Below are 12122 nucleotides of genomic sequence, written 5' to 3' on the forward strand. Positions count from 1 at the left end.
CGTCCCTCGCTTATAGGCAGGTACAAGGTGCCCCCAAAGGAGTAGGTAGCCCTCGGTCTCCTTCCACGGTCCTCTCCGATTCTGCCTCTTCCCACACTCTGACCTTCCCTGTCTCCTCCTCCAACCATTTAAGTGTAGCCAAGTCTGGGGTCCTGATTGACCTGAGGTTGTGTTTGGTGAAACCCTAAATTATTTTCATTCATTGATCACCTTTACCTATTGGTCTCCTTCAAAAAACAATATCTATTGCTATTTTCCTATAGCTCCATGATCAGAGTTAAGAGCCAAGAGCTGAGTAAAACATTGTGAAGGAAGAATGAGGAGAGACACAGAAAGAAAGAGCACGGGGAAGAGAAGAGGGAACGTGAAGCCTGGATACGAGGACAGGGCTGACCTAGTGAGCCCAGAGGGCAGCACGGAGCTAAGTGAGGCGAGGCTCTGGGGGGCCTGAGGCCCTGGGACCCACCCACTCAGCTCTCCACAGCAGGCCTCAGCTAGGAATGCCAGCTGGCAGAAGTCAGAGCTGCAGAAACCATAATTCATGGCCATTTTCATATCCACAGGAATAGGTTTTCATCAGTGGGGGAGCGAGGCCTCTGGTCGCAGGGGAGTTTCAGCAACCACAGAGGACCGACACGGGCACAGCTGCAGCCCCAGGAGAGCACGGCCAGGGCCCGCCGGAAGGAAACAGATTCCACTTTAAGCTCCTTCCAAATGATTACAAACAGGCCCGGTCAGTTATCTGGGGCTAATGAGGCCGAGGTCATAGTTCCGACCCCCACGTGCTTCTTGCAGAAGCAAACATGGCTTTCCACCCACAGACCAACTCTGAATCCTGGCTGCAAACTAGTGCCCAGCCCAGACACAGATGGCCCCTGTCCTACCAGCCATCTGAACAACACGTGCCTCTGGTGGCTGGGAGGACCAAGTTAGGGGGCTGCAGAGTAGCCTGGTTCCCAACCACGCCTTTTCACTAATTCCCTCACTCATTCATTCGTTTGTTCAGCAAACCTAACAGGCACAGTGTAAGGCATGCTGAGACACGGCCCTGCTGACAACTGAGGCCAATGGCTCCTAATCTGGGGGCAGGGTCACAGGTCTCCGGGTGCTGGGGATCATCCTGGGTCCTTCCCCTGTGTCTGCAGACAGCTCATAAAGTCAAGGGCAGAGTCACCAGTGAAGCCAACCAAGACAAAGCCTCTATTTAGTCCTCATCACTCTTCTGCCAAAACACAAGTGTTCTGGTGTGTTTTCCCTAAGCCCAAGGAATAGGGGCTGGGGAAGCCCCAAAACACAGATGAATGCTCCCAGTTCTGTAGCCTGAGCAGCCCAGCCCAGCTCCCTCACCTGGGGAAGCCGGCGGTCAGGCCCTCCCAGCCCGGGACCCCGCGACTCCTGGAGAAGCTGAGGCCACTACCTGCGGCCAGCCCTGCCTCTCCCTGTGCCTCTCAGCCCATCTCCCACGCCCACGGCTTGGCTGCCTGACACCAGCCCGCGCCAGGCAGGAGGAGAAACCAAGAACTGCTGGGAAATCCTCATCATCTACGTTCCAAAGACAAAAAGAAACGAACTTTGGATTTCGTAGCTGTGGAAAAAACTGCCTGAGTGCTATTTATGTAGCACGATTTTCGTATGTACAAAGTTATAAAAGAATCTGTGTAGGTTTCATGGGTCTCATGTTCCTGTTACCTTTCGAAAGTACTGCAGCTTCTAAGAAAAGCACTCCTTGTTAAAAAACAAATTTTTTACTAAATGTTTTGGAGCACAGGGTCCAAGGAATACTTAAGTGTGCCCAGGCAAACTTGTGGGCAGAGGTGCTTAAGAGGCTAGTGTTAGGTCCTGTCCTAGCTGGAAATAAAAACAAAACACGAAAACAAAAACTCCTGGTTGGATCAAATAATCTGGTGAACTGTGAGGCCAGTGAATATAGAGAAAGAACCCATTTTTACAGTTTGGTTTAGTTTGGGTTTTGAGAGCAGTGGGGAAATCAAGGGCCATGCATCACAGAGATGTTCTAGAACACCCCAGTGTGGAGAAAAACACAAAGATCTGAAGGTTGGGGTGATATTCTGAGGTGGCCTCAGGACAAGTGGGAAAACTTGGCAGGGAGAGAGGCAAGGGCTAACTTTCCAGGCCTAGAGAGAGCTTGGGAAGAACAGCTCCAGTTTGAGCAGTAAGTCTAACTCTTTTATTGCTACATAGATCAAGCTATTGAACTGCACATCTAAAACCGGTTAGCTGGTGGCAAGAAGATTCTCATTTAAGCCCAAAACAATCTGTGGGAGCCAGTGGTCCCTGAACCACGCGGGGTTGCCCATGGCCTGAGCGCCATCTAGTGTCCAAATAAACATCTTTCTCACGTTCCCATTCAAATATTCATAATGACCCTGGAGAAGATCAAGGTCAACATCACCACCAGACGTGAAGACTGATGGGGGCACAGGGATCTAAACTCTCCCTCAGGTGGCTGACAGCTGGCGCAGCTGTAGCCTCATGAAACAGCAGGTGTTGGAAAACAGTCAGAAGGGCACTTTGTGCTGTACCAGCGTCTGTCCTCGGACTCAGAGACAGGGATGGCACCAGCCAGGAAACTGGAGAAGAGGTTCCTTCCATGCCAGGAGTCCTGATCCACGAGGAGCCCAGAATACCCTCTCTCCCACCCACTCCCATGATACACTGCCCCCACCTCCAATCTTTCTCCATCTACATCCAACTCTCGGGACAGCAATCACAGAAGAAGCACCGCATCCTGGGACCAGCAGTTCCCACAGTTGGGAGTGTGGGGGGGCGGCTGGGGCAGGAGGAACCTACATAGCAGTGACTTCTGGAAGGGAGGTTTTGTGTATTCCACCAATTACAAGTATCAACGATGAAATCAGAATGACAGAAAGCAGCTACATGTTAAAGCTGAGTGAGGGCACCTGGGAGTTCATTGTAGAATTCTTTACTTTTATGTATGTTTGAATTTTCTATAATTCAAAGGGTTTTTTTTTTTTTATGTTTCAGAGAATCTAGAAGGGATTGGTCAACTTCAAGAGTGCTAGGTGGAATCTTCCAGAAACTGGGCATGCTGACCTGTCATCCGGATAAAGATCTGAGAAGATGGGTGGACAGAGACCCACACATCCTGTCTGTGGAAAGACATCAACACTGACCAGATCTTGTGAGAGTAAATAAAGGGGGAGGGGAAGGGGAAAACAGGGGGCCAACCAGTATAGGGAAACAGGGAGGAAATAGCATCTGTAAGATTCAAGAGAGTGTTCACCTGAAATTCTCAGGACACGATTTGGAATCCTCAGTAGAGTGCAAGAAGACATAGTTTTTGTGGAACAAAACAAAACTTGAGGGAGAGAGCAAAGAGGAAAAGGAAAATATAAAAAGAAAGACAGAGGGAAAAGAAGGCATGACCAGAGACTAAAAATGCAATAGTCAGTTTAAAACCACATGGGAAGCAGTAAAAAGCAGAATTGGTACAGTGGGAAGAAAAATCAGATTAGGGATGCCGAAAGCCAGTAGTAGCAATACTAAACAACAGACATTACTTTGGGGTTTATTATGTACCAGAATGTAACATTTATAATCTCACTGGATCCTTACAAGAACCTTACAAGGCTGGGACTGGTGGGAGGAGACTGGAGCAACTCTCTCAAGCTGCCTGGTTCCAGAGCTCCCCTCTTACCCCTCCCACACCCTGCCTTCAGCTGCTCAGGTAAACAATGTAAGAGTAAATGAAATCATCCCTCAACTCAGATTTAAGGATTCACTATGTCTCAGACAAATTTCAAGGAAAAGAGTCCTGCACCTAGGCAGATCAAAGGTATTTTTTAAACTGCAAGGAAAAAGAGACATTCCTACAAATAGCATCTAGTCAGAAAAAAAAAGAAAAGATTACCTACAAAGGAATCAAATCGGTCTCAGAAAACACACCAAAATAAATTCAAAATAGATTAAATATTTAAATGTAAAAGATAGAGATAAATATAACCTTGGGGTTGCTGAAGGCCAAAAGCATGACATATGGAGCAGAAACCATACTTCCATTATTTAAATAAGAAATATTGAAAATAAACACAAGAAGTTAACTAGAAAGTTAAAAAGGAAACAACAAAAAAGTCTAAAGAGAGTTAAAGAGTAGAAAGATGAGAGAATAAAAAATTAGAAAACATTAGAATTAATATCTAAATCCAAAAGCAGATTCTTTGAAAAGTCCAATAAAGCAGGGAGAAAAAAAAAAAACTTCTAACAAGCCTAGTCAAGAAAAAAGAAAATTCAAACATATTTCATTAGAAGTAAGAAAGTAGAGAGAATTGTTTAAATTATAAAAGATTACTCCACACAACACTATAAGTAAAACAAATTAGAAGACCTCAGTGTAATGAATGTTTTTCTAGGAAAATGTAGATTATCAAAATTAACTATAGTAAAAGTAACAAACTAAAAATACCAATGATCACAGGAGAAACTGAAAAGGTTTTAAAGAGCGAGTGTAACACCCACTCAAAAAGGGCACCCAGCCCATATGGTTTTATGGGTGAATTCTTTCAAACCCTCAAAAGACTATATTCTTATGATATATAAACTGTTCCAGATGTTAGAAAAGACTTTAAATCTTTCCAATTAATTTTACAGAGCCAGCATAGCCCAGATACCAAAACCTAAGAAGTAATAAGCAGACATACCAATTAAAGATAATAGAAAATCAAGAAATAGGCCCAAGAACACATTTAGGAATTTAGTATGGGATAAAAGTGGCAATTCAAAACACAGGGAAAAGATTATTCAATATACAGCATTGGTATCACCAAAGAACAATTTTGAAAAAAGTAATGTTAAACCCTTTCCTAATTCACTAAGGAAAAGATTAATATATTTAGCTATGTAAAATTTTTTAATTTCCATATGTTAAAAACTATTAAATGATAAAATAAGACTGACAAAAATTATTTACAACATATATGATGGGAGAAAATTAGCCTCCACATACATACACAACTCTTAAAAAAACAATGAGAAAAAGACAAGCATACCATCAGAAATATAGACAAAAGCATGAATAGGCAATTTACAACAGAATAAATTTAAAAGTATATAAATATATATAATTTGTAAGTGTAAGATAATTATTAAAATATTTTAAAATTTACAGTGGTCAACTTTACCAGATATCAATGAAATAAAATTAAGGCAACAATGAAATTCACCCAACAAATTGACAAAATTCTTTTTAAATACCATTATTTTGCATTTTGTTGATGAGGGTGCAGCAAAGTAAGCTTGAGTGATTAGAGTGTAAATTAGTCCAGTCTTTTTGTAGGGCACTTTTGATATATACCAAAAGATTCAAAATGTTCAAATCTTTTTAAAATATTTATTTATTTATTTATTTTATTTATTTGGTTGGGCCAGGGCTTAGTTGTGGCATGTGGGATCTAGTTCCCTGACCAGGGATCGAACCTTGGGCCCCCTGCATTGGGAGCACGGAGTCTCAGCTACTGGACCACCAGGGAAGTCCCTAAAATGTTCGAATCTTTCAACACAGCAATTCCACTTCTAGGTATTTATGCAAAAGAAAAATCATGAATTACATAAAGATTCAGCTACAAAAATATTCAATATCAAGTTAGCTGTTTATAACATGGAAAAATTAGAAAACACTTAACTATTCAACATTTAGTTAATGTGGACTATGGTGCATTCACACAATGGAATGTGTGTATTCATTTAAAATTATATTGTAGAAGAATATTTAATAACATGAGTAAACATCTAGGTTGTATTGCCAAGTGACAAAAAGCAATTTTCAAAACAATTGAAAATTGTTTCAAAGCAATGTTTTTCATGTACATACATACAGACAAACAGGTCCCAGAATATTAATATTTACCTCTTATCTGGGAGGGTAGGCTTATGGATAATTCTGTGACAATTTTATATTGTTCTTTCAGACTATCTCTTTTAAATTGTACAAAATGATCATGAACTACTTGTTCACAGGCCAATGAAAGCTATTTCAAAACAGAAGCTGCTAGAACACAGTCGGCCAACCTAGAACCCAGTGGCTGGTGTGGCCACAGCCACCAATATCATCTGCAGGAATGAATCCTCTCTATGCCATTCGGTGGTGTATCCCCCCATCCGAAGTGGGCCAGTCCTAAATGCAAACCCATCTCTCTCACTGGCCAGAGCCCTTCTCCCTGGGAAATGGGCAGCAAAGACCTTATAATCTTCCCTTTTCTACAAATTCTCAAGACATTATGGGTGGAACAGGGGAGAGCATGGGGGGCCAGAGGGCAGCACAAAGGGGGAACGTACCTTCTATTTCTCCTCCAGAGGCAGAGATTTTCGACATACTCAGGTAGGTGGTGGCCACAATGTCGTTGTGCGTAAGGCGGTCCCTAGAGCAAAGGGGCAGAAAGGGCGTGAACAGGGGAGGGGGATCGCAGGCCACAGCCCACCCAGGAAGGAAACAACCTCAGTTATACATCATTAGGGGTCCCAGTCTTCACACGGGGTATGTTATGGAGGCCTAGTAATCCTAGGCAAGAAGAGACTAGGGGGGCTTCCCTGGTGGCACAGTGGTTGACAGTCCGCCTGCCAATGCAGGGGACACGGGTTCGTGCCCCGGTCCGGGAGGATCCCACATGCCACGGAGCGGCTGGGCCCGTGAGCCATGGCCGCTGAGCCTGTGCGTCCGGAGCCTGTGCTCCGCAACGGGAGAGGCCACAACAGTGAGAGGCCCGCATACCGCCAAAAAAAGAAAAAAAGAAGAGACTGGAAAGAAAGTGTTACTCAAGACTCCTCTAGCGGGGGATCCAGTCCATTCCCCCCACCATCAGCATCCTATCGGCCAGGCTGGAGGTCTGTGAGCACAGCTGCAGGTTGAAAGGGAGGAGACCTGAGGCAGGAGGCAGGGCAGGGGAGCAGGAGGCCGCTCAGGGAGACAGACCCCCAGGCCCAGGGAGAGCAAGGCTCTAGGAGCCAAGACACACCCAGAGCAAGAAGAAAACCGGATGACCAGGAAGAAACTATCTCCACGGTCACCGTCTTAATTAGCTTATGGTAGCTAATGCATAGCTCTTTTTTGTTTCTGATTCTGTATGTGACAAAGCACTTTTAAACCCCCTTATCTCCAAGGATCCTCACAGCAGCCTCGAGGGACAGGTACTCTTACTAACATCTCTTTTGCATGGATGAAGAAACTGAGGCTCGGAGCCAGAAGGTCCTTGCCCGAGGTCAGCCTGGGAGGGAGGGGCAGAGCCAGAACTGAAGCCCTGGTGTCCAGACTCCAGGCCCAGTGCTCGCGCCGTGGCCCACGCGGCTTCTGTCTACAATACGGGGCCTGTCCTGCCTCCCAGAAGAAGGCCTCTCCCCTCCCCAGCCAGCACAGGGGACCATGGGGAGAAGCTTGAGGACTGACTGTCTTGTGCAGACCCTTCCTCTGTGCCCCACACCTGCCCCCCTAACAATCCCATACAGTAACAGCCAGCATTTATTGGACGCCTCCTGAGAGCCAAGCAGTGTGCTAACACCCTCGCGTGACTTGGCTCATTTAATCCTCATGTTGGCCCTGAGGCAGGTTCTGCAATTAGCCCCAATTTCAGATGAAGAAGCTGAGGTAAGCAGGATAGCAAAGCTGGGATTTGAGCAGAATATGCCTGACCTGGAAACCAGAGCTACGCTTGCAGCAACCTGCTGCTTCCTTGCCAGGCTAGACCTAGAGTTCTCAATCCAGTGATTTTGACCCCAGGACATTTGGTAACCTCTGGAAACATTTTTGGTATGGATGGGAGTGGTAGAGAGAGGCCATGGTTGTAGCCAAACATCCTACAATGCACAGGACAGTCACCCACTGCAAAGACTTTTCCGGTCCAAAAATGTCATAGTGCTGAGACTGAGAAACGCTGGATGGGGCAGGATCTATCTCCTTCCAGAAGGTTCCCCACGTGCATCTTCACTCCTCTTGGGGCCCAGTAGGCCCTCTCTCCCTGCTGTGCATCCTTTGGCCACAGGAGCCTTCAGGAGATGACATCCACGCGCCCCATTGTGAAAGACCCGCCTGGGCATGGCAATTTCATTTCTCTTTTAAATCTTAAAGCCATGAGATACCAGATCTCTGCTGCTCCCTTCCTTCCTCTCTGTATTTCCGAGGGAGGTGATTAAGCTTTAAAGTTTTCTCTCAGGGCGGGGGCTACATTAGGAAGAGTGAATTGTCAGCACAGATCTGTATCCCTTTTCCTGGTGAATGACGTTAATATGAACTGGAAAGTAAAAATTCCCTTAAACATTTTACAGTAAGATTATCAATACCAGATAATTGACGGTTGATGACACTTTTAAACTGCCTTCATGACCAACCCCTAGAAAAGACCAGCCCTTGGAGAGGAATAGGATTTCTCACCTCTGGTCTTACCTGAATCTGGTGAGAAGGGAAAGAGAATGGGAGGAGAGAGATTTTGTGTCAGGTTTTTTTTTTGGGGGGGAGGGGGTAGTTTGGGGGGTTTTGTCTTTTAATGAAAGAAATTCTTTGAGAACTGAAAGGAAGATTAAGTTACAGAGAAAAGGCCATATGGACCATATCGTATTTCTAGGATTCAGGTAATAACACAAGTTTATCTGAGTTTTCTGGGAAGAAAGCACTTTTCTGGATAGGAACTTGCAGCAACAGAATGCTTTCTGGCCAAGAGTTGGGTTTTGGGGTTTGGGGTTGCTTTTGGAAAATACAGCAAGTCTGAAAATAGACTCACAATAAAAATGCCACTTCAGCCTAAACCAGAGAGGCAGCCACCAGATTCGGTAATGTGTTTGGATTGTACAGTATGCCGATGCCTCACACGGCTCACACGGACTCGGGCGAGGCCGTCCACAACACAGGGGACGCGGCGCCCTTGTGCGCGCACGCCCGTGTGCATCCGCGCACACTGCCACGCACAGGCACGCACGCAGCGCACACACGCGCGCGCATACAGCGAGGTGAAGGATGGCTCTGGACGCAGAGCGCATTGCCCCCAAAGCACCTCCCACAGAGCATAGGGGCAGGCAGGGCCCCAGGGGCCTCTCCCTCCTCACCCCCTCGCACTCCCTTCCTCTCCTCTAATTCTCCCAAGCTGTCTTCTCTCGGGCTGGGGACCTGGCGCACACTTTAATGGCTCTGTGGCCTGGGGGTTTTCCCTAGTCTCTCATTATCCTCCTGGCTGGGGGTGCCATGGGCCTGAGACCAAAGGACAACACGCCGGGAACCGCACAGCCAAGACTTTTTGGGGGCAGAGAAAGGACAACTCTCTCTTTTGGGAAAGGCTGATGTAGGGAAGGTCCTGGAGATCGTGAGTGGGGACTCCTAACAGCCCTCGGGCGTGAGAGAAGGCTCAATGAGGAGGGGTCAGCACGGCCCGGTGGTTAAGCGCACGGGCAGAGGGAGCACAGGCTGGTTCGAGCCTGGCCTCGGCTGCTTCCCAAGCTGTCCCCTCGTACAGGGTACTCCGTCTATTCAAACCTACTCCCCCATCTGCAAGGTCGGGCCGTGCCTGGAGTCAAGGTGAGCGTCAGGTGAGGTCGGGCTGCTCCTGGAGTCGAGGTGAGCGTCGGGTGAGACACGCATGTAAAGTGCTCACTGGGAGGAGGGCCTGGAGCACATAGACGCTCAGCAAGGGTTAGATGCTCATTTTCTAAGATGACCGTGTGACTCTTGCCCACCCCTGCTGCAAGCCGGTAGTGGCATCCCCTGTTTGGGTAACCGGACCCACTTCCCCAGCCTGGAGACCCGTTTCATCCCACCAACACTTGGAGCATCACAGCCCACCCTCCTGGAAGCTCTGCTCTTTCCAGCTTCCATGCTCTGCTTATGACCCTCTCTTCATTAGAATGCCTTCATCCTGAACTTCCCCCAAACCTCACCTCCTGCAGGAAGCCTTCCTGGCTCCTCCTGGCCTCAGGGATCTCTATTTCCTGGAGCTGTTCCAGCCCCGCCTGGCTGCCCTCGAGCAGGGCTGTAAGCTTCCCAACAGCCCACACCCTCTCCTTCTCTGGCCTCCCCCAGAGGAAACTACCTCACCTGAAACAGACTCTCCCACTTCGTGCAGAATGAACAAAAGGAAACCGAAGGACCAAGTGACCCCTGACAACAGCCACCCCTAAAGATCCCGGGACGCAGAACTCACCAGTCTATGACACGAATCCTCATTTTCTCACACATGGAGGGAAACTAAGGAGGGAAGAGAGACGGGTTGGGTGGGGTCCTTCTGAAGAAGCAGAAGTCCGGGATGCGGGCGGGAACTGGGTGGGCTGGGAGCCCAGGCCTCCTGGGGTGGGCTCATGGGGGTGAGGCTCACCATGGCAGGCACCGTGATGCTCTGGTTCCACTGAGGGTTGGCCGTCTTCTCCAGGATCTTGCTGCAGAGCTAGAAGACACAGAGCACAAGTGGATGGAGCTTTGAGGGGACCCTGGGCTCCCTCAGAGACCACCACACCAGCCAGCAGCCATTCTCTGCCATGCTGACCACGCTTTGGGCTGGGCAGAAGGCTCTGGGGGCCATGGAGCCTGGTGCAGTGGGCTCAGACACAGGGAATCTTTCTAGAAACAAAGCTCAATGGTAGATCAGACCCAATGGGGCATGGGGTGGAGGGAGTTAAGAGGGATAGATTGTTTGAATGTCACAGCCCTTCTTCCTTCTCTCTTACCTCTGGCTAGAAATTCTCCTCCCTCACCTCCCATTATGGCCATGACCCTAAATATGGGGCCCTGCGTCCAGACCAGCTTTCCCAGGAGTCCTAGAGTCTGAGGCAATCCCCTTTGCCCATCAGCCCAGATCACCTGCCCCTTTGGAAGACTGTGAACCCAGGAGATTAGAGATGGAGGGAGGGGGAGAGGAAAGGGGAGCTGGAGGGCCAGGGCAGGGGGCCGTGCACCTGCATCTGAGAGAGGAAAACGCAGGGAAGACACAGTCTGCCTCCAATCAGCCCTGCTCATAAGACTGGGCTTTCCACAAACAAGAAACCTAGCAGAGGTGGAAACCAGATCCAAACCAGCGGCTTGTGTGTTCTACTCTGCCCTGGGAGTCCCCAGGGAGGCACCAGCTCCCTTAGCCAGCCCAGGGCATCCTGTACCCACACAGGGCAGCAAGTGAAGACTCTGCTTCAGATACAGATCCTGGAAGGTGTGTGTGTCCTACACACGGAAACAGTGAGCAGCCTTCCTCAGAGCATTTACTGTGGGCCCTGATTGTGTGAAGCATTTACATGCATTTTCTCATCTAATGAGCACCTGACCAGACTGGGGGCTTTGGGCCCTCCATCAAATGAGGGTGTGGCCTCCCTAGGGGCCAGGACTTTGTCTCCATCCCTGATCCACCCAGTACCAGCCCCTGTGCCCACCATCCCCTCCTCCCTGAGAGAAGAGCCCAGGCAAAGTCTGGGGGCAGGGATGGGTGCTGGGATTTGGCCCTTGTGTGAGCAAAGAGAGGAGTAAGGAAAGAAGAGATCCAACAATCAGATGGAACAAAAGGCAAAGTGGGACACACAGTTCTCAGGAGTGGATACACAAAGGGCTGTAAAGCACACAGAAAGATGCTTAATCTCCCTCATAATAAAAGAAACAAAAACAAAATGAATGAGATACCATGTCTCATCTATCAGATTCACAAAAATCTCTAAAGCCTGACAGCCCTCTCTTGGCAAGGCAATGGGAACACTGCAGGCTAGGATTTTGCTCAACCCTTCCAAAGGGCAATTGGCCACTATCGGTCAAAATTACAAATGCAAATGCCCTCTGACCTACCAGTTCTACCTCTAGACAGTATCCTACAGAGAGACTTGCACATGTGCAGAAGAACACGCGTACGAGGTTATTCACTGCAGCATGGCTCCAACTAGGGAGGACGTGGAACAACCCATGTGTCCACCAACGGAGGACAGATTAGATAAAGTGTGATCCATCCACAGAATGGAGCTCTATGTAGCCCTAGAAGAATGAAAGAGCTCTGTGATATGAAACAACTTCCAAGTTATATTATTAAGTGAAAAAAGCAAGGTGCAGAACAGTGAGTGTCATGTGCAACCGTTTGTGTTAAAGGGGTAAAAGGTAAGAAGTTATGGTCAGATGTGTGCAGCATATGCATAATTAAGCCAGA

The 12122-nt window shown here is 47.9% G+C and overlaps 1 protein-coding gene across 9 annotated transcripts in view; it reads right to left on the reverse strand.

The window, feature by feature from the left end:
* The window catches only part of DYSF (dysferlin), a gene marked incomplete at its 5' end in the record, with an annotated part of 228163 nt that overhangs the window by 133598 nt on the left and 82443 nt on the right, over positions 1-12122 (reverse strand). For all 9 annotated transcript variants that reach the window (XM_079721048.1, XM_079721046.1, XM_079721044.1 and 6 more), the window contains 3 exons: positions 6313-6395; positions 10155-10198; positions 10326-10394. In XM_079721048.1, the coding sequence (XP_079577174.1) occupies positions 6313-6395; positions 10155-10198; positions 10326-10394 (196 nt within the window). The remainder of the gene's footprint in view (positions 1-6312; positions 6396-10154; positions 10199-10325; positions 10395-12122) is intronic.

The sequence above is a fragment of the Hyperoodon ampullatus genome (assembly GCF_949752795.1).
Source record: "Hyperoodon ampullatus genome assembly, chromosome: 15".
NCBI classification, from domain to species: domain Eukaryota; kingdom Metazoa; phylum Chordata; class Mammalia; order Artiodactyla; family Ziphiidae; genus Hyperoodon; species Hyperoodon ampullatus.